The following is a 24,599-nucleotide window of genomic DNA, read 5'->3' as shown; positions in this document are numbered from 1 at the left end:
AAGGCAAGGACACCACTTTGATGCCCTCCTGAACAAAAAAGCTTTAGACAAAGATACCAGGCACGTTTATGTGCTCTTGGATTCTCTCTATTTTTTTAAAGGAACTCTTTGTGTTGTAGCCAGTTAACATAAATAATTTTAAATCAGGCATTCAGATGCCTCAGAAATACAAGAAGCTCTCTGCCCAAAGAAATAGAACTAATTAAGTGAGAATTGATGTGTTTTGATCAGTCTCTGTTCTCAGAGGCTAAGTAGCTCAGATGTGCAGGATGGGTTCTGACTAATAATCAAAAGCTATTCTGTGTCAAGCACCAGTGAAGGATCTGCACAAAACATGCCCACCTTGCATGGTGATTTTTATTACACTGTCACCAGTCCCAGTACTACAGCACTGGAAGCTACCTTCCAGCTTTTAGGTGAGATGTTCATTAGGTATATGTGGATAAAGAGCATTCAGTAGGTCCCAAAGTCCATGTGCCAACCACCCAAGCACTAAGTATTTTGAAGAGAAAAGGCTAGCTTTCTAAAGGCCTTGGCTTTATTTACACCATATCATAAGATTGTTACACAGAATGAGCCAATCAGTAAAATGCCTTCTGACTGGATGAGTTTTCCACATCTTTAGAAGTCTGAAGTGACTTTTGAAAAGTATGAGACAGGCCCAGAGGGAGTTGCAGATTTTGTTATTCATAAGTAAGACAAAACTGTGAACAAACCAAGGTGGTTGCCTCCTCCCTCTCCAAGTGCCTACTACATCAATCTTTAGGTAACAAATCTGTGCTATTACTCTAATTCACCAACCTGGAATTGAAGATTTGTGCAAATTCCAGCATTAGAGGACACCTACTCTCCCCAGGAAATGACTACCTTTAAAGAGAGGGTTAGAACATAGAATTGTCAGGGCTGGAAGGGACATCAAGGATCACCTAGCTCCAACCCCCCTGCCATGGGCAGGGACATCTCGCACTAGATCAGGTTGCTCAGAGCCCCATCCATCCTGGCCTTAAAGACCTCTAGGGATGAGGATTCCACCATCTCCCTGGGCAACCTGTTCCAGAGTCTCAACACTCTCATGGTGAAGAACTTCCTCCTAACATCCAGTCTGAATTTACCCACTTCTAGTTTTGCTCCATACAGTGTTTTTGCTCAACAGAGGCCAGAGCTGCACTTATTTGAATGACCTTAGTGCTCAAACCTGCTCACTTACAGCTGAATTCCACTGAAGAAGGAGCCAAAGAGTCCAATCATGCCCAGGAATTCCACTCGGCTCAGGTTTCGGACGATATACTCCTCACAAACATTTGAGATGCCGTAGAGTGTTGCTCCTCCCAGTACTAAGAGATCCCCTATCAGCTTATTTTCACCTAGGAATAAACAGGGGGGGGAAAATCAGAGTGTTTCAAAGCGACCTTTTTTTTTGTCTAGAACCATTGCAAGTTCTTCCCTGCAGATTTCAGTCCTGAGTCACCAAATAGCCCATGTCTGGGTTAACGAGCTGAACGCAAACGTTCTGTCACTTACACAGTTTTCATCACTACTCCAGCAAAATCTAGCAGAGAAAAGAGAGAGCTTTATCCTTGCTGCAGACAACAGCAGTTGAAAAAAATGTGAAAAGAAAAAAAAAAAGAGAAATTAAATGGCTCTTCAATGACTAATCCTTCTTGGTTTATTATTGCTACTTTTTCTGGAGACAGAAGGTGACTCAGCTAGGTAGAGCAGTTTGAAAACCAGCCAGCCTAAATCATGTCCAGTATTTAGATGTGAAACCAACTGAAAAATTCCTTGTACCTGTGAAATGAGTGAAGAAACCATTACAGCCCTAATCCTGACCTCATTCTCACATGAAGCTGTTTGACAAGAAAGAGGAGAGGGAGGACAGGATGTAGACAGGGTGATGGCAATGACAGATTTTAAGAGTTTCAATTAACATAGCAGCTCCTGATGCATGCAATGAACACCAAAATGCATTCTCAGTACCTCCAGGTATATAGAATCACTCAACCACTGTATTAGCAAAGATCCTCTGAGATCTTTTTATGTCTCAGAGGCTTTTCTTGTGGAGGGGTGGGGAGGGCTGCAGGGAGATTTGATCAAGTTCCAGCTTGCAAAAGGAGGTCCTGGCCTTGCAAAATGATGTATCATGTGATTGCCTCTGCACATATGGCTTGTGAAATGATTTCTACATGAGCTACAGCTTCACCAAGCTGTCAGACACTGCTGCAGAACCACATCCTGAAAGGCTGGATATAATGGAATATCCTTTGAAAAGGTCCAGTAGAAATGCTGAACTGCTAATTCATGGTTTGTTTCTGCTTCCTTTTAAAGAAACTTGGGTTTCCTTTGAGATCACTCAGGACTTATTCTTCAAATCCCCATCTTTCAAACTTCAGTTACTGATTTGTAAAGCACACGCTGCAGTAAATAAGAATGGAAGGCAAACATATCGCTTGGTGCAAAAGGAGCTTTTCAACCCTTTTCTTTATTGAGTTCTTTCTAAACCTTCAGTTTTCATTCCAAAGTGAAATTCCCAGCGAGAAGAAATTGATGAAAATAAGAAAAGCCCTAAGAGGAGAGACCTGAATGTCTCAGTGAATTTCTGGTTTGCATGTAGCTCGTCTGACAGCAAGTTTATATGTCACCATTTATCTTATTTCAGATTTGGCACTTGTTCTTCCTTTTAGCCTTCTTTTGCAATCACCCACGGAAGATGCCCTTAATTTAAAACAAGCATCAGCACATTATAAAGCCTCTTCATGCCCCTTCTGCATTTGATGTCCCAGGGTGGCTGCAATCATCCCTCACTGAGCTCGCTCATTTGGTATTTATTGCAGCTACTCGCCGACGCTTTGGGGAAGTACTGCTGAAAAAGCTTTTCACCTTAGAGCCTGCTCATGCTGAACTGCTGAGACTAAAATATCATCCATTTGCACCTGTGAAACAAGGAGAGCTCCGAGGCGGAGTGCTTTTTATAGAGATGGGATGTCCCCAGGCGCCGCACCACAATGGCTTGACCTAGAGCACACCTGCGTTCAGCAAGTGTGAGCTTCAAGCTTTAGAGCTTTCCCAGAAGAGGAAAGCAGTATCTGGTCAGAGCACAGGTCTGTCCAGACTGGGACCCTCCTCTGGCACTGAGCAGCGCAATGCATCTGAGGAAAGCCAGCAAGAAATAGTGAAGAATAAGGATTTCCATTAGGCAGGTCTCAACAGATCAGGGTTTTTCTGGATCATAGGATCATAGAATCAAGCAGGTTGGAAGAGACCTCCAAGATCATCCAGGCCAACCTAGCACCCAGCCCTAGCCAGTCAACCAGACCATGGCACTAAGTGCCTCAGCCAGGCTTTTCTTCAACACCTCCAGGGATGGTGACTCCACCACCTCCCTGGGCAGCCCATTCCAATGCCAATCACTCTCTCTGCCAACAACTTCCTCCTAACATCCAGCCTAGACCTCCCCTGGCACAACTCCAGACTGTGTCCCCTTCTGCTGGTACTGGTTACCTGGTAGAAGAAACCAACCCCACCTGGCTACAGCCTCACTTCAGGTAGTTGCAGACAGCAATGAGGTCTGCCCTGAGCCTCCTCTTCTGCAGGCTGCACACCCCCAGCTCCCTCAGCCTCTCCTCACAGGGCTGTGCTCCAGGCCCCTCATCAGCTTTGTCGCCCTCCTGTGGACACGTTTGGTACTTCAACATCTCTCTTGAATTGAGGGGCCCAGAACTGGCCACAGTACTCAAGGTGTGGCCTGACCAGTGCTGAGCACAGGGGTAGAATAACCTCCCTTGTCCTACTGGCCACACTGTTCCTGATCCAGACCAGGATGCCATGGTTACTTTGAACTCCTGTTGCATGTCTGGGTGATAAGGCTATAAAACCCAACTCCTTAAGTCTCTGTGTAGCAATAAGCACAGACACAGTTGTGCACAGGTTTGAATTACAAGGAAGTAGTGCCTGTTAACATATTCTTTCTGACACACCTAGCAGTTATACTGGTGCTTTGGTAATAAATACACAAATAAAATCTAATCATTGCAGTTGGACAGCAAAGTTAGTGTTCTTCAGGCTGTTCCCTGTCCTCTGAGGTTCACTGCCCCACTCGCTCCTGCAGATCCACAACTTACCTGACCTAGCAGGTGACTTCCCAGATGATTGGGATACACAATGTTCAAATCCCAGGGTTAGAATCACAATCCCTCTGAAAGTAGTCATTCCATATACTGCTTTGACTGGGTGCTTTTGTAGTACAGAACATATTCTTTCCCTTTTACCTAGGGAAAGGTTACTGCTGGAGGACACCAATGAACCAAAAAAAATCTTCCTTTAGGCTAAAGGACAAGGGTAAAAGGGGGCAGGGAGATGCAGCAAATGCTGGCACAAACTCTCTTGTTTTATTTAGTAGCATTCTGGCAAATGCAGTCCTTACAGCACTTGCATTTGTATTCAGAAAGCTGAGTCAAGAATTTTAAATCCCAGAGTATTATGCTCAGCTCGCAATTCAGTGCTTTTAATTAAGAATGAAAACTGTGCCTAATTGACAATCTTTGAAAAGAATTTCCAGCCTTCCCACATCATTTGGTTTTGCACTAGGGTAATCAATGTGACAGAGGAAGCTGATCGATGAAATCTAGCTCTGTCTGGTCTGCATTAATAGCTACATACACATTGCTCATATGATGCTGCATGTGAAAAAGAACACACCTTGAGTACCGTGTCCAGTTCTGGACCCCTCAAATCAAGAGAGATGTTGAGGTGCTGGAAGGTGTCCAGAGAAGGGCAATAAAGCTGGTGAAGGGCCTGGAACACAGTCCTTGTGAGGAGAAGCTGAGGGAGCTGGGGGTGTGCAGCCTGGAGGAGAGGAGGCTCAGGAGTGAGCTCATTGCTGTCTAGAATTACCTGAAGGGACATATTAGCCAGGTGGGGGGTGGCCTCTTCTACCAGGCAACCAGCAATAGAACAAGGAGACACAGTCTCAAGTTGTGCCAGGGTAGGTCTAGGCTGGATATTAGGAGGAAGTTGTTGGCAGAGAGAGTGATTGGCATTGGAATGGGCTGCTCAGGGAGGTGGTGGAGTTGCTGTCCCTGGAGGTGTTCAAGAAAAGCCTGGATGAGGCACTCGGTGCCATGGTCTGGTTGACTGGCTAGGGCTGGGTGCTAGGTTGCCCTGGATGATCTTGGAGGTCTCCTCCAACCTGGTCGATTCTATGACTCTATGATTTTACACACAAGAAAGTTCTCCTCAACAAAGACACAGGCAAACCCCAGACCTTTACTCAGAGTGTGTGCAAAATCCAGCCAGTACAGCTTGTCTGTAGGTTTGATTTCTTTCAGCATCTACCCAGCAACCCTGCTTCCATATGAAAAGGAGCAAAGTTGAGAAGTCAGAGCACATCATAGTTGTGAGAGGTGCTTATAAGTTAAAAGTGTAGCCAGTTTGGAAAGGAGGTGTCTTGAGGTTTGCAGTCAAATAACTAAGCCAAACCAGAATGAAACTACAAGTATTTAGCTGGTCCCCCAAGCCTGCACAATGTGTGACCTGCACTGCAGAAACAGAGCCCATTTGCAGCACTTCTGGTTTCTAAGTCTTCACACATTTTTGGTCTCTGTGCTTTATGACAAAGAGCTGTGCTGTGACCCATGTAAGAACAAAGTTTCTTGTCAGTTTATCCATTTTGGTTTTGTCTACAGAGGAGCCTGAGGGGAGACCTGGAGGCAGTCGGTGCCATAGTTTAGTCAAGTGGAAGGGTTGGGTGGTAGGTTGGAGTCAATGATCCCAGAGGTCTTTTCCAACCTGTTTAATCCTGTGATTCTCATTGCTCATTGCAACTGGAGTGAGGAAGAGGAGTCCAGCCTCTTCTGCTTGAGGGCAAGTGACAGGACCAGAGGAAATAGTTACAAGCTGCACCAGAGGAGGTTCAGGCTGGATATGTTTCTTCACTGAAAGCATTATTGAACACTGGAACGGCCTGCCCATAGCAGTGCCGTAGTCCCCTTCTCTGGGCATGTTCAAGTGTGAACCTCGTGCTTTGGGATGTGGTTTAGTGTTAACCCTGAAGTGCTGGGTCAAGGCTTGTACTGGATGATCTTTTGGGTCTCTTCAAATCAGATGTATTCTGCGATACTGTCTGAACCTGACCTGTTCTGGTCAATAGGTCCTCTGAAGAGAACCTGGTCATACAATCCATCCAATCATTGCTTACCTGCTCCTTGCTGTCTCCCAACCAGGACATCCGCTCCTGCCATGCAGCCCATGCCCAGAATACAGACCACGATCCCAATGAAATGTACTGCCTTGTATCGTACCAGTAAGAAGAACCAGGAGAGCAGTATCACCACTGGGATGACAAAGCAGTCTAGGAGCTGTCAAGAGAAAGAAGGAAAAATCAGCAAATAACCTGCTAGCACTTTGCCCTAAAATACTAAGGTAGACTCCAGATGAGTAATAGCACTTTGTACCAGGCTGAAAGTGTATTCAAGTGGTTATGCCATCCATCAGACTGAGGAGAGGACTGTTCAGTTCATGACTATTCCAGAAACTGAGGAGAGTTGTTGTTCTGTGGTAACATCCCAAAGCACCACTTGGCTCATTTCAAATCCATGGGAAGGAAACCTGGGCCAAAGGAGAGCCACACCACTCCATGTGGTCCTCACCTCTGGTCATTAATGGGCAAAGGCTGAGGGCAGTTTTCCTGCAGTCCAGACATATGCTTTGATTCAATCACTTCAGGTTCATTTAGCAGCGATGCTCATAAAGCACAAATGGACCAGATTTATTAAGTCTGGTCATATAAATCAAGAAGTTCCTGCATGCAGAATACTTATGAAAAATCTGCTCCCTGTGGGGACTGTTAACTCATCAAAAATAATTCCATATGTCTCCAAAGAAAACAAAACCAAACCACAAACCCCCACCTGGCTTACAGTGCAGTCTTCTTGCCAACAGATCCTGGGTAAGAATCACAATTTTAATTGTCTGGGTTGTTTTTTTTATTCAGTGAAATCCAGAGAAGCCATGAAGGGGAAAAAAAAGAAATGCATCCAAAGGTTGTGGAAGGAACTTGACATTTTCAAAATGAAATATATTTTAGAGCCACTGAGATCTCACCAAACCCAAAAATCCTGGTTACAAAAACACACAAAGAAACTTGACTTTAATGTCACTCCCTAAAAAGATAATCATCTGTTGCACTGGGAAGGGTTCCAGTACATGATGATCACAGGATGTCAGGGGTTGGAAGGGACTCAAAGAGATAACTGAGTCCAACTCCCCTGCCAGAGCAGGATCATATAATCTAGCTCAGGTCACACAGGAACACATCCAAGCAGGCCTTGAAAGTCTCCAGAGAAGGAGACTCCACAACCTCTCTGGGCAGCCTGTGCCAGTGCTCTGTGACCCTTAAAGTCAAGAAGTTGCCCCTTGTGTTGAGCTGGAACCTTCTGCGCTGCAGCTTCCATCCATTGCTGCTTGTCCTATCCCAGGGAGCAGTGAGCAGAGGCTGTCCCCCTCTCCTGACCCCCAGCCCTCAGATAGTTATAAACATTGATTAAATCCTCTCTCAGTCTTCTCCACACTAAGCAGCCCCAGGTCCCTCAGCCTCTCCTCATAAGGCAGTGTCTTCCAGTCCCCTAACCATCCTCGCAGCCCTCCACTGGACCCTCTCCAGCAGATCTCTCTCCCTCTTCAACTGGGAAGCCCAAAACTGAAGGCGGCACTCAAGATGAGGTCTCCCCAGGGCAGAGTAGAGGCAGAAGAGAACCCCTCTTGATCTGCTGGGTACATTCTTCAGCCCCTAACTACTGTCTCTCAGGAGACACAGAGTGACACAGTGGATATTTTTAACCCCTGACATCTGGAATGCTGTGGAACAGGAGCTCTGATGAGGTCTGCTTTGTTTGGACACTGGAATGGGCTGCCTGGGGAGGTGGTGGAGTCGCTGTCCCTGGGGCAGTTCAAGGCAAGGTTGGACGTGGCACTTGGTGCCGTGGTCTAGCCTTGAGCTCTGTGGTGAAGGGTTGGACTTGATGATCTGTGAGGTCTCTTCCAACCTTGGTGATACTGTGATACTGTGATACTGTTTAGTCCAGAAAAAAGAACATTTTGTTGTGAATTTCAGATATGCCAGGGGGCACTTTTAAAAACCATTTGCACCTGCAACATGGGTACTTCAACATGGAAATTCCCACAAAGAGTCTTTTGAGGGAGATTAAAAAAACCCTCTTATTCCATCAATATTTAAACACACCTATGCTTTCAAGTATGTGAACTTGTGTCTTTTAAACACTAACATGAAAGGATGCATGCTCAGGACCTGCTACAAACAAACAATGCTGACAGCAGCTGAAAAATACCCCTTTGAGGCTGGGTAGACTGAGGTCTAATCCACAAACTGCTGTTTGGAAAACAGCAGCATGAATAGATATAAGCATTAAACACAAGTAATGTTCATTGGCATTATATATATAGTTCTTGAACTGTGCTTACTTTATAGTGATAATTAAACTTGGAGGTAGACAGAAATAAATTAGGGTGCTACAATAGAAGCAATAAGTGTGTATTGCTTAACTATTTTTCCAAGCATTGCTTTGCATTTCATTTCTCCAGGACTAAAATCATTCCCCTCAGCTCCTCCACCACCCCCTTCCCTCCCCTCCGCTTCTCTCCTTTTCTCTTTTCTCTTCCCTTATCTTTTCTTTTCGTCTTCTCTTTTCTTATATTTTCCCTTTTCTTTTATCTTCCCTTTTATTTTCCCTTTTCTTTCTTATCTTTTCTTTTATTTTCCCTTTTTTCTCTTTTATTTTCCCTTTTCTTTCTTCTCTTTTCTTTTTCCTTTTCTTTCTTCTCCCTTTTCTTTTCTCTTTTCTTTCATTTTCCTGTTTTCTTTTCTCTTTTTCCTTTTCTTTCTTCTCTTTTCTTTTCCCTTTTCTTTTCCCTTTTCTTTCTTCTCCCTTTTCTTTCATTTTCCCATTTTCTTTTCTCTTTTTCCTTTTCTTTCTTCTCTTTTCTTTTCCCTTTTCTTTCATTTCCCCTTTTTCTTTTCCCTTCCCTTTTCTTTTCTCTTTTCTTTCATTTTCCCTTTTCGATTTCCCTTTCCCTTTCTGTCTCTTTTCTTTTATTTTATCTTTTCCCTTTTCTTTTCCCTTCCCTTCTCTTTTCCCTTCCCTTCGCTTTTCTTTTAATTTCTTTTCTCTTTTCCCCTCAGATAAACCTGTCTTGCAGATGGAAAAATGCACACCTATTCTACAGACAAAAGATGTAGGACTGCAGATCACCTAACCTGCAGTAGGGCTTTCTGGTTTATTTTTCCCCCTCTTTCTTTTGCCTGCTATTTGCTATTTCAGCTATGAAGAAAATACATTATACTTAATTACAATTTTTCTAATTATAAAGCTTTTACAATAGCAATGATAAATTATGCTTAGCTTGAATTTCATTTATAGTAGGTAAAGCTCAGTTGTTTACCAGTAATTCCCTAACAATTGTCTTCAATATTTCCCTTCTTCTTAATTGCTTATTTAAAAGGTGTTGCCTACACCATGTCATTATATGAAATTAATGAGCAACTATGTTTCAATCAGTGTTCCTGTTAGCAACTGAAACTATCAGATCTCACTCAACTAAAAGCAAACACATTTCCTATTTTGCCACGGGGAGATGACAGCACTGAGACAAGTGTGTGGCACCGACAATGTTCTGTGATGCTGCCGTGTTTGTCTGTGGGTCTCTTTCTTTTGGGGCTACTTTAGAAGGCAGGAAACAAAAATACATAGCCTATTGATTCACCACACTACAGAAACTCCTTCTTGTGGAGACTGAAGATTATTATTTAACTCTAAAAGATACCACACTGAATCCAACTCTGTGGATGACACACAACACTGAAGCTTATTTGCTGATTACTTGTTTGTTAAACTATATTGACTTTATTATACTTGTGAATCACAGACAAACACTCTCTTGCTGCGAGTAAACATCCAGTTTCTCCCACATTCAGCATGTGTTTGCACATCTATAGCAAGAACACGCTGTTAGTCACTGGAAAAGAGAGCTGGCAAGCTTTAGAAGAGAGGTCTGCAATACAGAGGGTGAATTGCTGATCTGCAGCAACATCAAAAAGAAAAAGCTGGTCAGCAAACTCCCTATGGGAACAGCTGAGCTGAATCTCCCTTTTTAAACATTCATGGGATTTCTTTTCCTCTCAGTTACAAGCCTCTTTTTTCCACATTAGGGGTTTCTCATTAGTGCTACCCTCCAGCAAATCACACAGAGAATCAGCTGCACCCTACACTCAGCCTACTCGCCAGTGCAGAGAGATCAGTCAAATCAGTGTCACATCCATCCAACGTTCCATGGTCGTGTACATGTGATGGTGACTGAATTGCAGCATGCAACCTGCTAAGTTGCTGTATCCACTAAGAGACACACTTTAAAACATTTCCTTTGCTTTTTCAAAGGATAAAAAAAAGGGTTTTATTCCCACTTCAGGGCTCTTTCTATTCCATTTTCCACACTCCCTTCACAATGCCATGCAGATTTGGTTCCACTGTACAAAAGCAGCCAAGACGTGAACCCTCACAGAGCTGGCTGCTGACTGCCGGGGGCACTGCATGGCTGTTATGCTACTCTGCAACCACAACCTGCTGCAGGGGATGTGTGGATGCTGGCAGCATCTCTCACAGGGTTATTCCAAGTAACTGAAATTAAAAAGAAGCACTGTTTGTACCTTTTGTGTTTCTGGTTGCCACCTCATCACAACTTACTCACTTAGTGGCATTGTTTTGATACAAACACAGAAATAATTTAAGAACTATTAATAATTTTATCCAGTTCAAATTTAGGGCACTCCAGGTAGGGAGACAGCTGAAAGAATCAGTTAGTGAAGTCCTTGGTTTAAAAAAAAACAATACAAAAATGTTTCATTTCCATGGCAGTGAAGTAACAGAAGCCAGAAGACTGCTCCCAGTTTGGGAGGTGGTTGTCACATCTAAGACACAGTTCCTTTTCTTTCAACTTCAACACACTTTACTACCAACATAAGGTATCATCTCTTGGGGAAAACTTTTGAACCTCTCCTCTTGATACATGCACTCTGCCTGTGTTTATGAAAGGTCTGCTCAAATATAAGAGTTACCATACAACTGAAATGGCCTTTCCTTCAATTGCTTTCTTCCTCTGATTTTCATAGAATCAAGCAGGTTGGAAGAGACCTCCAAGATCATCCAGTCCAACCTAGCACCCAGCCCTAGACAATCAACTGGACCATGGCACTAAGTGCCTCATCCAGTTTCTTTTGGAACACCTCCAGGGATGATGACTCCCCCACCTCCCTGGGCAGCCCATTTCAATGCCAATCACTCTCCCTGTAAAGAACTTCCTCCTAACATCCAGCCTATATCTCCCCCAGTACAACTAGAGACTGTGTCCTCTTGCTCTGTTGCTCTTTGCCTGTATTTTACATACTGCTGCCAGAAAAAGATCATTGTAAACCAGGAAACAACTCTGCCAGTAGTCATGTTGTTTCTGCAGGAAAGAAATATGTTTGCTGTTTTGCAGGTAAGATGACTGAATGTGGCTTTGAAGACCATTTCCTCAAGGTTATTTATTAGAAGCTCCTTCACATCACACGTGTAAAATGGGCACAAAATGCCAAAGTCTCTGCCGTTGTAAAGAGCACAGCTTCACTGACTTTAATGAGATTTTGCATGTTTATGTTAGTAAAAAGTTTGGCTCAGAGTGAATTTTGCCTTTAGAGGCAGGAGCTCCAGATACTGAGAGCTCAGCTGACTGAAATCATACACAGAGACTGAGGATATTGTAAGGGTGAGCTTGCGAACTGCAGGTGTGTAACAGTTAAAAGACAGAACAGCAACTGGAAGTGCAATAATAAACCAGATGCATCAAACAGCAAACAGGCTCTCTGAGTATAAACGTGTAGTATGCAATGCTTCTGCAGAGTGTTTTGCCCTGCAAACCTTGTTGCATTGCAATATTCCTTCAGTATCCTGGAGCAAAACAGGAAAGTGGAATTTAGGTCTGATTTTGAGATATTTTATGTTAGCTGGCACTGGACAAACTGGATCAACAACTTCAATATTGCACATCCCCTGCTCCTTGCCTCCCAAATATGCTTCAAAGTTATCTCAAACCTTCTGCCTCAACGCACACTGACTCCACAGGGACAAAGAACAAAGCAAAGTCTATTGCCATCCAGCACTCCTATTATTACAGGCACTTACTGCTGACTCCTTTGCTTTTCTAGTGGCAGTCGTTGAGGTATGAAAACTGCCAGAGGTAATTGGAAGTATGATGTACTGCTGAGCCTTACAGCGATCTAAGAGTAGCCAAGAACATCAGCAATGTGGTTTTTATTGTCTGTCTCTTGGTGTCTATAAATCCCAGCTTTTACTACCTTTGTTTTCATTATGTCAATCAAAGGCTTGATTGCCCAAGGAATAAATTACCAGATAAGTAACTATTTGGGAGCATGAGCATCACTCTTTGACAGTGCCTTGTTTCTTGTGACATTGTATGGATGTTCTACAGCACCACAGAATCACAGAAACATTCTCATTGGAAAAGCTCCTTAGGATCACCAAGTCCAACTGATAACCCTGCTCTACAAGATGCACCCTAAACTGCATCCCTAAGCACCACATCCAAATGTCTTTTAAACACACTGAGGGCTGGGGACTCAACCACTTCCCTGGGCAGCCCATTCCAATGCCTAACCACTCTTTTTTTAGCTAATGTTCAGTCTAAACCTATCCAGTCACAGTTTGAGGCCATTCCCTCTTGTTCTATCACTACCGGTGAGGAGAGACTATGCAAAATGTTGCAGAAATAGTCCAGGTTTCTAGGTGATGACATAACACAGGAAAGGATAACATCACCTCTAGAGAGTACAACACAACAGTGGATAGAAGAGTGTATTGCAGAATCAGAGCTAATTGATGTGGGGACAATGGGAGGGACAGGAGAGGGCAGCCTGCCCTCTAACCTCATAAGACATGTTTGAGGCCCCATCTCTGGAGACATTCAAGGTCAAACTTGATGGAGCAACTCAGCAGCCCAATCTAGTTGGAGGTGTCCCTGCTTACTGTAGAGGGGTTGGACTAGATGACCTTTGAGGTTGCCTTCCAGCCCAATGCATTCTGTGTGACATCACTGCTTGGCACTCACCTGGCAGCAAAGGTTACCAATGCTAGTGTCAGAACAGGCTTAGAGGAAGACCTGAGGACTTGATAGGGTGCATGTGTGTAGTACATTGTAAATGCAGCACAGGCAAGCTGAGATAAAAATGTAGTTTCAAATAAATGAAATACCTAAATCTAAATAACTCCAAGAACTTCAGAACCTTCTAATTCCCTCCAGGGAAAATAATTTTATCTGCTGTATAAAAGGTGTCTCTAAATAGTAGTGAAAACACTCTTCTGGAACATTTATTAAACCATCCATAGGCTTGTGCTGGGGTTGTTTTAAAAACCATTAAGATAAACATGGAAAGCATTATCATGAGCAGTCCTGAAAGTTAAGGGTAAATTTTGTCCTCCTGTTCCATCCTTCCCCTTGCTCAGTCTAAAAAGGGATCGTGACTCATTTCAGCCAATTCCCTGCTGAGGCACAGGCAATGCCCTTGAACTCTCCTGGCTACTTCCTCCTCCTCATGATGTTGTTTTTGATCTCTTACTCTAAAGGTCATGCTCATGACAGAAAAGCAGGAGGGTGTGCATCTTCTGGAATCAGTATTTCACAGATCCAGCCAAACTGCTGGCATGTGCTTGTTGGTGGCTGTGGGAGATGATCTGGATCATCTTGCTCAGTCCACTCTTCCTACTGGCTGTGAGTGAACATGCAAAAGAAGCAATTCAGCTTTGCTTTTCTCTTGAAGCTATAAAATGAGACAGGATGAAGTTTACACTGATTTATGCTTCAGCCTATACTGAGAGTCTGATTTAGAAAAGTGTTAAAAACAATAATACATCATCTGGGCACATTTCAAAGAATTCTTTAAGCAAGACTCTGCTGGCAGAGGCACTGGAGAGCACATAGCATGAATGTCACATTCAGATTGCCTGAATTCACAGTTTTCTTCTAATTTGCCTTCTGATTCTTCTTATTCTTTCCCAGGGAGGTTGTAGAGTCTCCATCCCTGGAGGTGTTCAATCAAAAACTGGATGGGGCACTGAGTGCCACAGTCCAGTTGACTGGCTAGGGCTGGGTGCTAGGTTGGACTGGATGATCTTGGAGGTCTCTGGTTCCAGTCTGGCTGATTCTATGAATCTATTCTGTGATTCAGTTAATTAAGCACAGTATTTTCCAATATAACTTTTCACTATGGAAGATACATACTTCTAATTAGCTTTGATCCTGCAAAACATTAACTGGCACTCCTCTGTTTTACTGGCTCTAAAGCATACTTCAGGCAAATAAGGTGTAAAATACATTGGATAGTATCTAACGTTGTCCACTTATTCAGAGATAATGCAAAAAGGGAATGTGTTTGTTTTAGAACAAGTGGGAATGAAGTATGCAATGATTTCCCAAGGCAGACAAATTCCAGTCTCTTTGAAATGTTTCTATTATTCACTTCTCCACTTAAATGGGGAAGATATTAGATCCTTCTGTGTTTGCATTTAGAATACACAGGTTGGATCTTAGCTTTTGTTCACTGCATAGATAATTTTTAAGGGAGAGTACACCTTTTGATAGCTGCAGCTAAGCATCATCTAGCTCTTGCTGCTTCATCATAGCCACATTCATTCTACTTAAAGACAATTTTTGCACTCAGATCCAATTATGGAAGCCTAAATATTCTGGGTGTGTGAGGCAAGGTTTACTTAGTAGGGTGGCTCTCTTTCCCTGTCCTTATCTTGACCCAGGAGCTTTTTATTGTACTGAGGCACTTGATGCCATGGTCTAGTTGACTGGATAGGGTTGGACTGGATGATCTTGGAGGTCTCTTCCAACCTGGTTGATTGTATGATACTTTCTTTCTTCTGTCCAGCTGAGGAGGTATGTGCTAGAGTGGAGATGTTAGGCACCCGGTGTCCAGTCAGGGTCTGCTCACCACTCAACTTTTAAACTTAGATCTAATCATGGAATGCTAAAAGAAGTGATGGAGTTTCTTCCAAGTGCAACATAAATTGATTAAAAAAAAACGCTTCAAGCCATCTGAAATAATTTCCCTCAAGGGCGAAATTAAATAGATAATGCCCCAAAAAAAGATTGTGAATGGTTTAGCACAAGAAATAAAATGAAAATCAGTGCATTTGGGTACAATTTGGAAAATCTTGAGTAATAAAAATAATCCAATATGAAAAAAATGTGGTTTATGAGACAGCATTACAGAGTACACAGAAGACACAGGCAGCACTGAAGTCAACGGGCATTGAACCCTTGGTCCCATTTGGCCTATTATCTTACCTCAAAAGTGGAAAATCCTTTCAGTTCTTACCTGTACACTAGTAAGAGTGGTGTACTGATAAGCTTTGACTACCAAGTAATTGGCTTCTATATCTATTATCCCCAGGATCATGTACTTCCACCATCTCCTTTTCAAAATTGCCAGCAAGTTTTCTTCTCCTGTGGTAAGAAACAAGAAGAATTATGTGAGACACACAAAACAACATGCCTGTTAGCAGAAATTGTCTACAGATCTCTTGCACACACAATATGCAGTTGAAAAGCACCACACCCAGAAGTACTGCAAGGAGATGAAAACTCCCTTTTCCTACTTGTCTCACAGGTATTAAAAAAGCCAGCTCGGTGAAGCAACCAACCATAGAGATGCACAGCGACTAGATGTTGTGCTGAGGGATTTGGTTCAGTCAAGGACTTGTCAGTGTGAAACTAATGATTGGACTCAATGATCTTGAAGGTCTTTTCCAAGCTAAGAAATTGTGTGATTCTGTGAAACTCTGTAATATGTGAGGGTCAGATTCTCACTTGACTTCAGATGTAAAGGACACCAGGAAAAACAATTCAAGGCTTGGGTAAATGTGCTCTTAGTTTTTCATATAGACCTATGAAATGCTGAAGATTGGAGCAGTTCATTACTACATTTACATTTTCCATACAGAGGATGCAAGAGGGTTTTGTTAGAGTAGGAGATTACTGGCATTTGCAAATGTGATGGAATATTAGAGCAGGAGAGAAACAGCATTGCCATTGAGCAGATTACAGATCCTCTTCCAAGGATGGCTGCTACGATCCAGGAACTTCAAGAGATCAGAGCTGTTTAGAGAAAGGCTGCACTGAGGCAAACAGATTTGGCATGACAGGTTGCTCTGCTTTCAGGATCGATTCCTGAAGCGGGCAGGTTTGCTGCCTTCTACTGACAGCACAATATGTCCTGCAGATCAAACTCACATCTTTCAAAAGGTCAAAACATTCCTCAGTGCTAGGCTAGGGATTGGTTTTGTCCTCTGCTTGAAGGAAACCAATTCATTAGTGAGAGTGGGCAAACTTGCTACTTGTTTGCATTACGATAAGCTCCAGACATGATAGGACCCCAGTGTGAAAGGGGCACTAAGAGTGCACACAGTACAGCTGGAGGTCTTCAAGAGCCTGTAGCCTAAAGAGGGATCTCTGTAGGGTTGATCTGTACTGCCAAAGTTCAAATGGAATTTCAGCTGGTTTAAAGTTTTTTACAAAGGTGACCATTTTTCTGAGGTTTGTTCATGTCCCTGCAGCCTTTCTTCAGGCCTGTGATTATCAAAATGAGTGGTGAAGAATACACAAAGAGAAGGAACATTATAGTCAATTGCCACCAAAGCTTGCTCAAGCCTTCCCAGTTGCCCCTTGTTTTTCACTCATGATGATGTGCTCACTCTCTGCTTCAGATAGACCTGGGCTGCCCAGGGAGGTGGTGGAGGCACTGTCCCTGGGGGTCTTCAAGAAAAGACTGGATGAGGCACTTAGTGCCATGGTCTAGTTGATTGGTTAGGGCTGGATGCTAGGTTGGACTGGATGATCTTGGAGGTCTCTTCCAACCTGGCTGATTCTATGATACATATGTGTGCCAGAAACGTCAGGCTCTCTGCAGCACAGGAATACTTCAGATCTTAGAAGATGCAATCAAAGAAAACATGGATAATTGCTCCAAAAGCTGACAGAGATATTAAATCTTGGCTGTGCTGAGTGGCTTGCACGGGTATTTACCTGAACAAAGCATCTGAATCATTTGACGTCTGTTCATTAACATACGCTCACACACACGCTGCCAGAGGGATATTATTAGGCAACAACAGATTTATTTGTTACAGTGATAATGACAGACTGACAAACTCTCAGTGCTGAAAAGCCAGCCTGCCTGCTTTCCTCCCTCTTGTGCTCCCTTTCTTCCTCCCTTCCTCCTTTTTTCTCTTTTTTCCTGCCTCCATCTCTTCCTCCTTTTCTTCCTCTTTTTCCTCCCTCTCTTCCTCCTTTTCTTCCTCTTTTTCCTCCCTCCCTCTCTTCCTCCTTTTCTCCCTTTCTTTCTTCCTCCCTTCCTTTCTTCCTCCACCTTTTTCTCCCTCTCTTTCTTCTTCTCTCCCTCTCTTTCTTCTTCTCTCCCTCTCTTCCCTTTCTTCCTTCCTTCCTTCCTTCCTTCCTTCCTTCCTTCCTTCCTTCCTTCCTTCCTTCCTTCCTTCCTTCCTTCCTTCCTTCCTTCCTTCCTTCCTTCCTTCCTTCCTTCCTTCCTTCCTTCTTCTTTTCATCCTTTTCTCCCTGTCTTTCTTCCTTTCTTCCCTCTTACTTCCTCCCTCCTTTTCTCCCTCTTTTTCCCTCCCTCCCCCTCTTCCTCCTTTTCTCCCTCTCTGTTTTCTCCCTCCCTCTCTTCCTCCCTTTCTTTCTTTCCTTTCTCCCTTCCTTTCTCCCTCCATCCTTTTCTCCCTCTCTTTCTTCCTCCCTCCCTCTCTCTTGTCCTCCTTTTCCCCCTCTCTTTCTTCCTTTCTTCCTCCCTTCCTTCTTCCCTCCATCCTTTTCTCCCTTCCTCCCTCCCTTCTTCCTTCCTCCTTCCTCCCTTCCCCTCTTTCTTTCTGTTTTTCTCAATAGGCATCAGAGAAACAGCATCAAGAAGGTGCTGATAGGCTAGAAGTCAGTACATCCAACCATACCAAACCACACTCTCCTGCTACCAATGTCTCAGAGGTCATCAAGAAAAAACAAGTCCTGCCTTTCAGATACGAATTATGACTACATTTATGCATTATGAGGACTCAAACATGCAGAAAGAAGAACATTTAATATCTTGTTCCTTAATACATTTAGGGAGGTAATTTCAAGAAAGCATTTGAGATTAGATGTCCTAATCCTTACTAAAACCACACAGATAAGACATTTAAAAAGCCATGGAGTGGCATGGTTAATATTTCAGAGTGACTTTGGTGTGCAATTTTAAGGATAAAGGTTAAAAGTCAAACTGCAGACTCTATTCCAAGAGTAAAAATCCCACCTGGATCTGGTTTTGTTACAGAAGGGCCTTGGTGGTACCTACCCAAGAACTGCACTGACATTAGGCTGCCTGAGCAAGGGCTATGGACACACCTCTAGGACTCTTTTGGTGCTTTTGTTTGCCAGTGTTTTCTTTCTCCAGCTTCAATTTCCCACCACAGATTGCTGCATTGCCCAGATGTAGACAAAGGAGTTGAACTTAAGAACAAGTATATTTCTTGTTGATGTCAGAATTTCCAGAGATGGAAACCTGATCTTTCACAATTGCAACTCTACTCTGCCCTGGTGAGACTTCATTTTGAGTACTGCCTTCAGTTTTGGGCTCCCCAGGTTATTAAGGACAGGGATCTGCTGGAGAGGGTCCAGCAGAGGGCTATGAGGATAATTAGGGGTCGGGAGCACTCCCTGGTGAGGAGAGGCTGAGGGACCTGGGGCTGCTTAGTCTGGAAAATAGAAGACTGAGAGGGGATTTAATAAATGTCTATAAGTATCTGAGGGCTAGGGGTCAGGAGAGGGGGTACAGGCTCTGCTCACTGCTCTCTGGGATAGGACAAGGAGCAATGGGTGTAAATTGCAGCACAGGAGGTTCCAGCTCAACATAAGGGGCAACTTCTTGACTGTAAGGGTCCCAGAGCACTGGCACAGGCTCCCAAGAGAGGTTGTGGAGTCTCCTTCTCTGCAGACTTTCAAGGCCTGTCTGGATGTGTTCCTGTGTGCCCTGAGCTAGATTGTATGGTCCTGCTCTGGCAGGGAGGGTTGGACTCAGTTATCTCTTTGAGTCCCTTCCAACCCCTGACATCCTGTGAGCCTGTGACTCTCTCTTTTGCTTTTTCAAACTTTTCTTTGATAGGTGCAGAAAGAACAAAACTGTTTGGCAATTGGTATTTTATCTGTGATATACAGCCCTGAGATGCTCCAGACTGCAAGAGATCAGTTTCAGCTGAGAGGCTGGGCAGAGCAAAAAGCAATGCTAAAAAGCATTTATGCAGGCACTGTACAGATCTGATGTGTGTTGGTTTAGTTCCGCAGTGCCTTTGTAAAGCTCAGTGTCCAATGCTATGAACAAATCTACGAAGAGGCAAGTGGAGGCCCAGTTTTGACACAGGGATGACCTAAAGCCACCATACTCAAATATCATGGTTTTGAAAGAGTGACCTAGCAGAGAGCAATAGTGGAAGACAGCCTGCAGAAGCCATGGGCTGCCAGCAGAGCAGGACTTCAGAGCAGCCATCACAGATGGCATCAAGGAGAAGAGAAATGGGAGTTAGAGAGGTAAGTGAGAAGCCTTGATTCAACTTGTGATGATTAAAATGAGGAGCAGAAGGTTTTTCATTCAAGACTTTGCATCCTTAATAGAAATAAACATCACTTTTGCAGAAAAAGGATTGGGGGAGGGAAGGGAATTTCACACTTTAAAACAAAACAAAAAGAGACAATCTGGGGCTTTTTATTTCCATGGAAGCCAACTCAAAGTAAACTAATTCACAGAGATGTTCACACCTGAACTAGCTGGCACAGCAGTTTTAAAAGCTTTTTTTCACTCACTATATTCCAGACTAATTCCTAAGGATGAGAAAAGCTGTGTTTTGAAAAGAAATCTCTCTCACACAAAATGTGATGAAGGGAAGAGATTATGTCAGACCATGTGTTTTTGGCATTGTCTGTGACTAAGGCTTGCAGCCAACCATCTAAACAAATAGTAAACCATAAAGTGGGCAAGTTAGCTTAAAGGCAGCATTTCAGTCAGTCAAAGTAGAATCATAGAATCAACCAGGTTGAAAGAGACCTCCAAGATCATCCAGTCCAACCAAGCACCCAGACCTAGCCAATCAAACAGATCATGGCACTAAGTGCCCCAGCCAGACTTGGCTTGAACACCTCCAGGGATGGTGACTCCACCACCTCCCAGGGCAGCCCATTCCAATGCCAATCACTCTCTCTGCCAACAACTTCCTCCTAACATCCAGCCTAGACCTCCCCTGGCACAACTTGAGACTGTGTCCCCTTGTTCTGTTGCTGCTTGCCTGGCAGAAGAGACCAACTCCACCTGGCTACAGCTTCCCTTCATGTAGTTGCAGACAGCCATGAGGCCCCCCCTGAGTCTCCTCTTCTGCAGGCTGCACACCCCCAGCTCCCTCAGCCTCTCCTCACAGGGCTGTACTCCAAGCCCCTCACCAGCTTTGTTGTCCTTCTCTGGACACCTTCCAGCACCTCAACATCTCTCTTGCATTGAGGAGCCCAGAACTGGACACAGCACTCAAGGTGTGGCCTGAGCAGTGCTGAGTCCAGGTGCAGAATAATCTCCCTTGTCCTGCTGGCCACACTGCTCCTGATGCAGGCCAGGATGCCATTGGCTCTCTTGGCCACCTGGGCACACTGCATTTATAGGAGTGCACAGAGGAATGCCATCTTCAGAGCACATCATTTGAGGAGAACTCCTTGCAGAAAACAAACCCCTAACTTCGGCTGGCAGTGGAGCTGCTCAGAGCACTAAGCCTTCATTCCCTAATCCAAACCTAATGAAGATTTAAAAGCAGATTGAGTATGAGAATGCTTTAAGATTCAGCAGTCTAACAGACTGGTAACACAGAGAAATACAAACCCCCTCTGTTTGCCTTTTCTAGAAGGACAGGTTTAGGTTTTACATGGTTTTACTGATTTTGCAGTGAGAAACACTCTTGTCAGTCTTACATGCAGAGGAGTTCTCAGTGTTCAGAACAAAGCTACAGCTTGGGCTCTGCTGGCTCAAATTAAAAACCAACATCTAAGCTGCTCTGTAGAAGAGATGATTTTGCATCATATAATAAGAATTTACCCCTGGGGGGTTGCAAAATTAAAAATAAATTAGAGAGAAAATTAAAAGAGGCTTTAGCTGTGCAGTGTCTACCAAAAATACACTTAGAGGCCTGAGTTTCACATTCACCCACACAGCCACAGAGGTACAATAAAATAAAAGCCCAACAGCCATTAAGGGCAAATTCCCAATTATTTGTGGATGGGCTTGGGACACAGGTAGAATAAAACAACAGCACTGCTAGACCAGGAAATAAGCATACCACTTCTCTTTCATCTGCAGCACTCTCGCCCCTTTAACTCAGGTGACAACTTGTTATTTAGATCAAGATCATCAAAGGAGCTGTGCTGTCTTCCTACTTTACAGAGCTCAGCAGAGGAAATCTAAATGTGTGCAGAAGACCTGCATGGAGGAAGGCAGAATGAAGAGGCAGGGCTGCTGGGCATGCTGCTCCTTCTCTGCCTCTGATGGGAGTGCCAGAGTCAAGTGTTTAAGTGGTGAAGAAGCAGAAGTCTCACAGAGGGGGAAGACTGCACTAGAATTTACTCACTGCCACTTTCATTGAAAGAGTTACGAAGCACAAGTACAAGATAATTGTTGCTTTTCCATTTCACCCATTACAGTGAGTCTTGCAGACAGAACTTCACCACTACAGCTCTGCTTCACTACAGACATCCAGCCCTACCACAGGACCAGGAGCAGGAGGCAAACGTGGCAATATCATATAACAAAGATGATCTCTCTTACTATGCCAAGAGATTAAAAAACACAGAGGTGTATTCTGGCCACATTTACAGAATCACAGAATTAACCAGGTTGGAAAAGACCATCAGGGACCTGGGGTTGTTTAGCCTAGAGAAGAGGAGGCTCAGGCGTGACCTCATTGCTGTCTACAGCTACTTGAAGGGAGACTGTAGCCAGGTGGGGGGTGGCCTCTTCTCCCAGGCAACCAGCAACAGAACAAGGGGACACAGTCTCAAGTTGTGCTGGGGAAAGTATAGGCTGGAAGTTAGGAGGAAGTTCTTCACAGAGAGAATGATTTGCCACTGGAATGGGCTGCCCAGGGAGGTGGTGGAGTCGCTGTCCCTGGAAGTGTTGAAGCCAAGCCTGGATGAGGCACTTAGTGCCATGGTCTAGTTGACTGGACAGGGCTGGATGCTAGGTTGGCCTGGATGATCTTGGAGGTCTCTTCCAACCTGGTTGATTCTGTGATTCTATGATTCAAAAAAGATCATCAAGACCAACCTAACACTTATCCCTTCTAATTAACTAAACCATGGCAGGCACTAAGCACCTCATCCAGCCTCCTTTTTAATGTCTCCAGGGATGGTGACTCCACCACCTCCCTGGGCAGCCCATTCCAATGCCAATCACTCTCTCTGCCAACAACTTCCTCCTAACATCCAGCCTAGAACATGCTCTGAGAATCTTCATTGCCCTCCTCTGGACTGGCTCCAACACTTCCATGTCCTTCTTGTGTTGGGGGCTCCAGAACTGCACACAGGACTCCAGGTGGGGTCTGAGGAGAACAGAGCCAAGGGGCAGAATGCCCTCCCTTGCCCTGCTGCCCACACTGCTCTTGCTGCAGCCCAGCACAGAGTTGCTGTCTGGGCTGCACTCACACTGCTGGCTCCTGTTGAGCTTTTCATCAACCCAGACCTCCAGGTCCTTTTCCTCAGCTCTGCTCTTAGCCATTCCCCACCCAGCCTGGATCTGTGCTTGGGATTGCACTGAACCAGGTGTGGGACCTTACACTTGGCCTTGTTGAATTTCATGAGGTTGGCCTGGGCCCATCTGTCCATCCCCTGAGCTCATTTGTCACCCACTTCCAGGTCTACCTAGCTCTCTAACATAAGGCAGAGATCGAGAAAGGGAACAAGTTCTTTCTCAACTATTGTCATGCCTGCTTTATAGTTTTACTTTTAATGTACCTCCTTGACCACCATCCAAAGTAGCAAAGTGCCACCTGAATGAATTGTCATCATTTATATATGAGCTGCTCTCACAGTTTAACTGTTCTTTAGAGGGACACCATCAGCCCTAACCACAGGAGCTGTATTTAAGGAAGAAAAAGATTGTAATGAGTCTGTTAGCTTCCCCTAATAATATCTTTCAAAGCTGGCAATGATATTGCTCTAAAAACCTTTTTGTACTTCAAATTCTCATCAACTCTATCGTTCCTAAGGGCGTTAGCCAAAGTTTGAGCAGTTCATCATCCCTGTTACATTCATTTACATGCTATTGGGCTTGACACTGGATAATAAGGGTTTTATCCAGCAATGCTTCACTTTTTGATCTGGTAAATTTACTATAGACTTTGTTCTTTAAAGATATTATCTTCTCTTTTTTTTTTTCCCCACCATTTGCCTTTTTTTTCCTTGTATTTTGCAGCAGAACTCATTTTTTAATGTAAAATAGTTACAAGAAACTGTGATCTTCAAGTTGTTAGACTTCCTGCTGCACTTGCCTTGACCAAATTCTCTCTAATAATGACAGGATCTTCTGTTTCCTTGGGAGGTGATGTGAAAGCTTTTGTCCATAGGACCCATTTACTGGATCACAGAGATCAATCATATTTGGTCTATTATCACCTAGAAAAGACAGACAGCTGGCAGTTGGACCAGAAAATATCACAGGTCATGCTTTCCCACTGGGATTCACACCCACCTACGGTCCAGTTTAGCATCATGAACTCACTGTGACATGAGCCCCCTCTGAAGAACGTTCTTCTGAGCCCTCAGAAATGTTGGTGATCTGCTTATTGTTTATCAGTTGTCTGCTGGGGCACCACCAGCATGTGTGGGTATTTAAGGTAGTTGGGTGGGCTCTGTAAAGGAACTGGTAGAAAAGGACAGCATTGCTTCAGGCATATGGCTGCCATTCCCTTCTCCTCTCAAGATGAATAACCTCGTGACTATGCAGAGGACAGTTAACAGCTTCTCTTTGTGTTTGATGGAAAGCAGACTTATTTTAACATTGATTGTAGAACTTTTCTCTGAAATGCACCCAAGTATATTTAATAAAGATTGAGTGAAAGGTAAGAGGCCATTTATCAAGATACATCTGCAAAAGTCAAGTGCTGGCTTGCACTGAATAAATAAATACAGGAACACTGAGCCTGGACAGGGGTGTTAATTATATTTACTGCTATTAGTCTTAATTATATTTACTGCTATTAGTCTGCAATGCCATTTGTGCAACCAAGAAGTGAGTTCTGGCCTTCTGCAGGGCACCCTACTAATTTATCTGACTTCTAAGGCTATGGCAATGTCGCTAATGTCTGCTCCCCATCTCGCAAGAACATGAGCTCTGGCAAACAGCTGCATAGAATCAACCAGGTTGGAGGAGACCTCCAAGATCATCCAGTCCAACCTAGCACCCA

General features: G+C 43.9%; 1 protein-coding gene across 1 annotated transcript in view; it reads right to left on the bottom strand.

Moving 5' to 3' along the window:
- The window catches only part of SLC35F1 (solute carrier family 35 member F1), a 224,297-nt gene that overhangs the window by 32,471 nt on the left and 167,227 nt on the right, over nt 1-24,599 (bottom strand). The window contains exons 3-5 of the mRNA XM_064170162.1: nt 15,446-15,573; nt 6,194-6,353; nt 1,208-1,364 (exon numbers count right to left, since the gene is read on the bottom strand). Coding sequence (XP_064026232.1) covers nt 1,208-1,364; nt 6,194-6,353; nt 15,446-15,573 — 445 coding nt within the window. The remainder of the gene's footprint in view (nt 1-1,207; nt 1,365-6,193; nt 6,354-15,445; nt 15,574-24,599) is intronic.

Source organism: Pogoniulus pusillus, chromosome 33, assembly GCF_015220805.1.
Source record: "Pogoniulus pusillus isolate bPogPus1 chromosome 33, bPogPus1.pri, whole genome shotgun sequence".
NCBI classification, from domain to species: Eukaryota; Metazoa; Chordata; class Aves; order Piciformes; family Lybiidae; genus Pogoniulus; species Pogoniulus pusillus.
The sequence above is the reverse complement of the archived record's forward strand: the minus strand, read 5'-3'. Positions and strand labels throughout refer to the sequence as shown.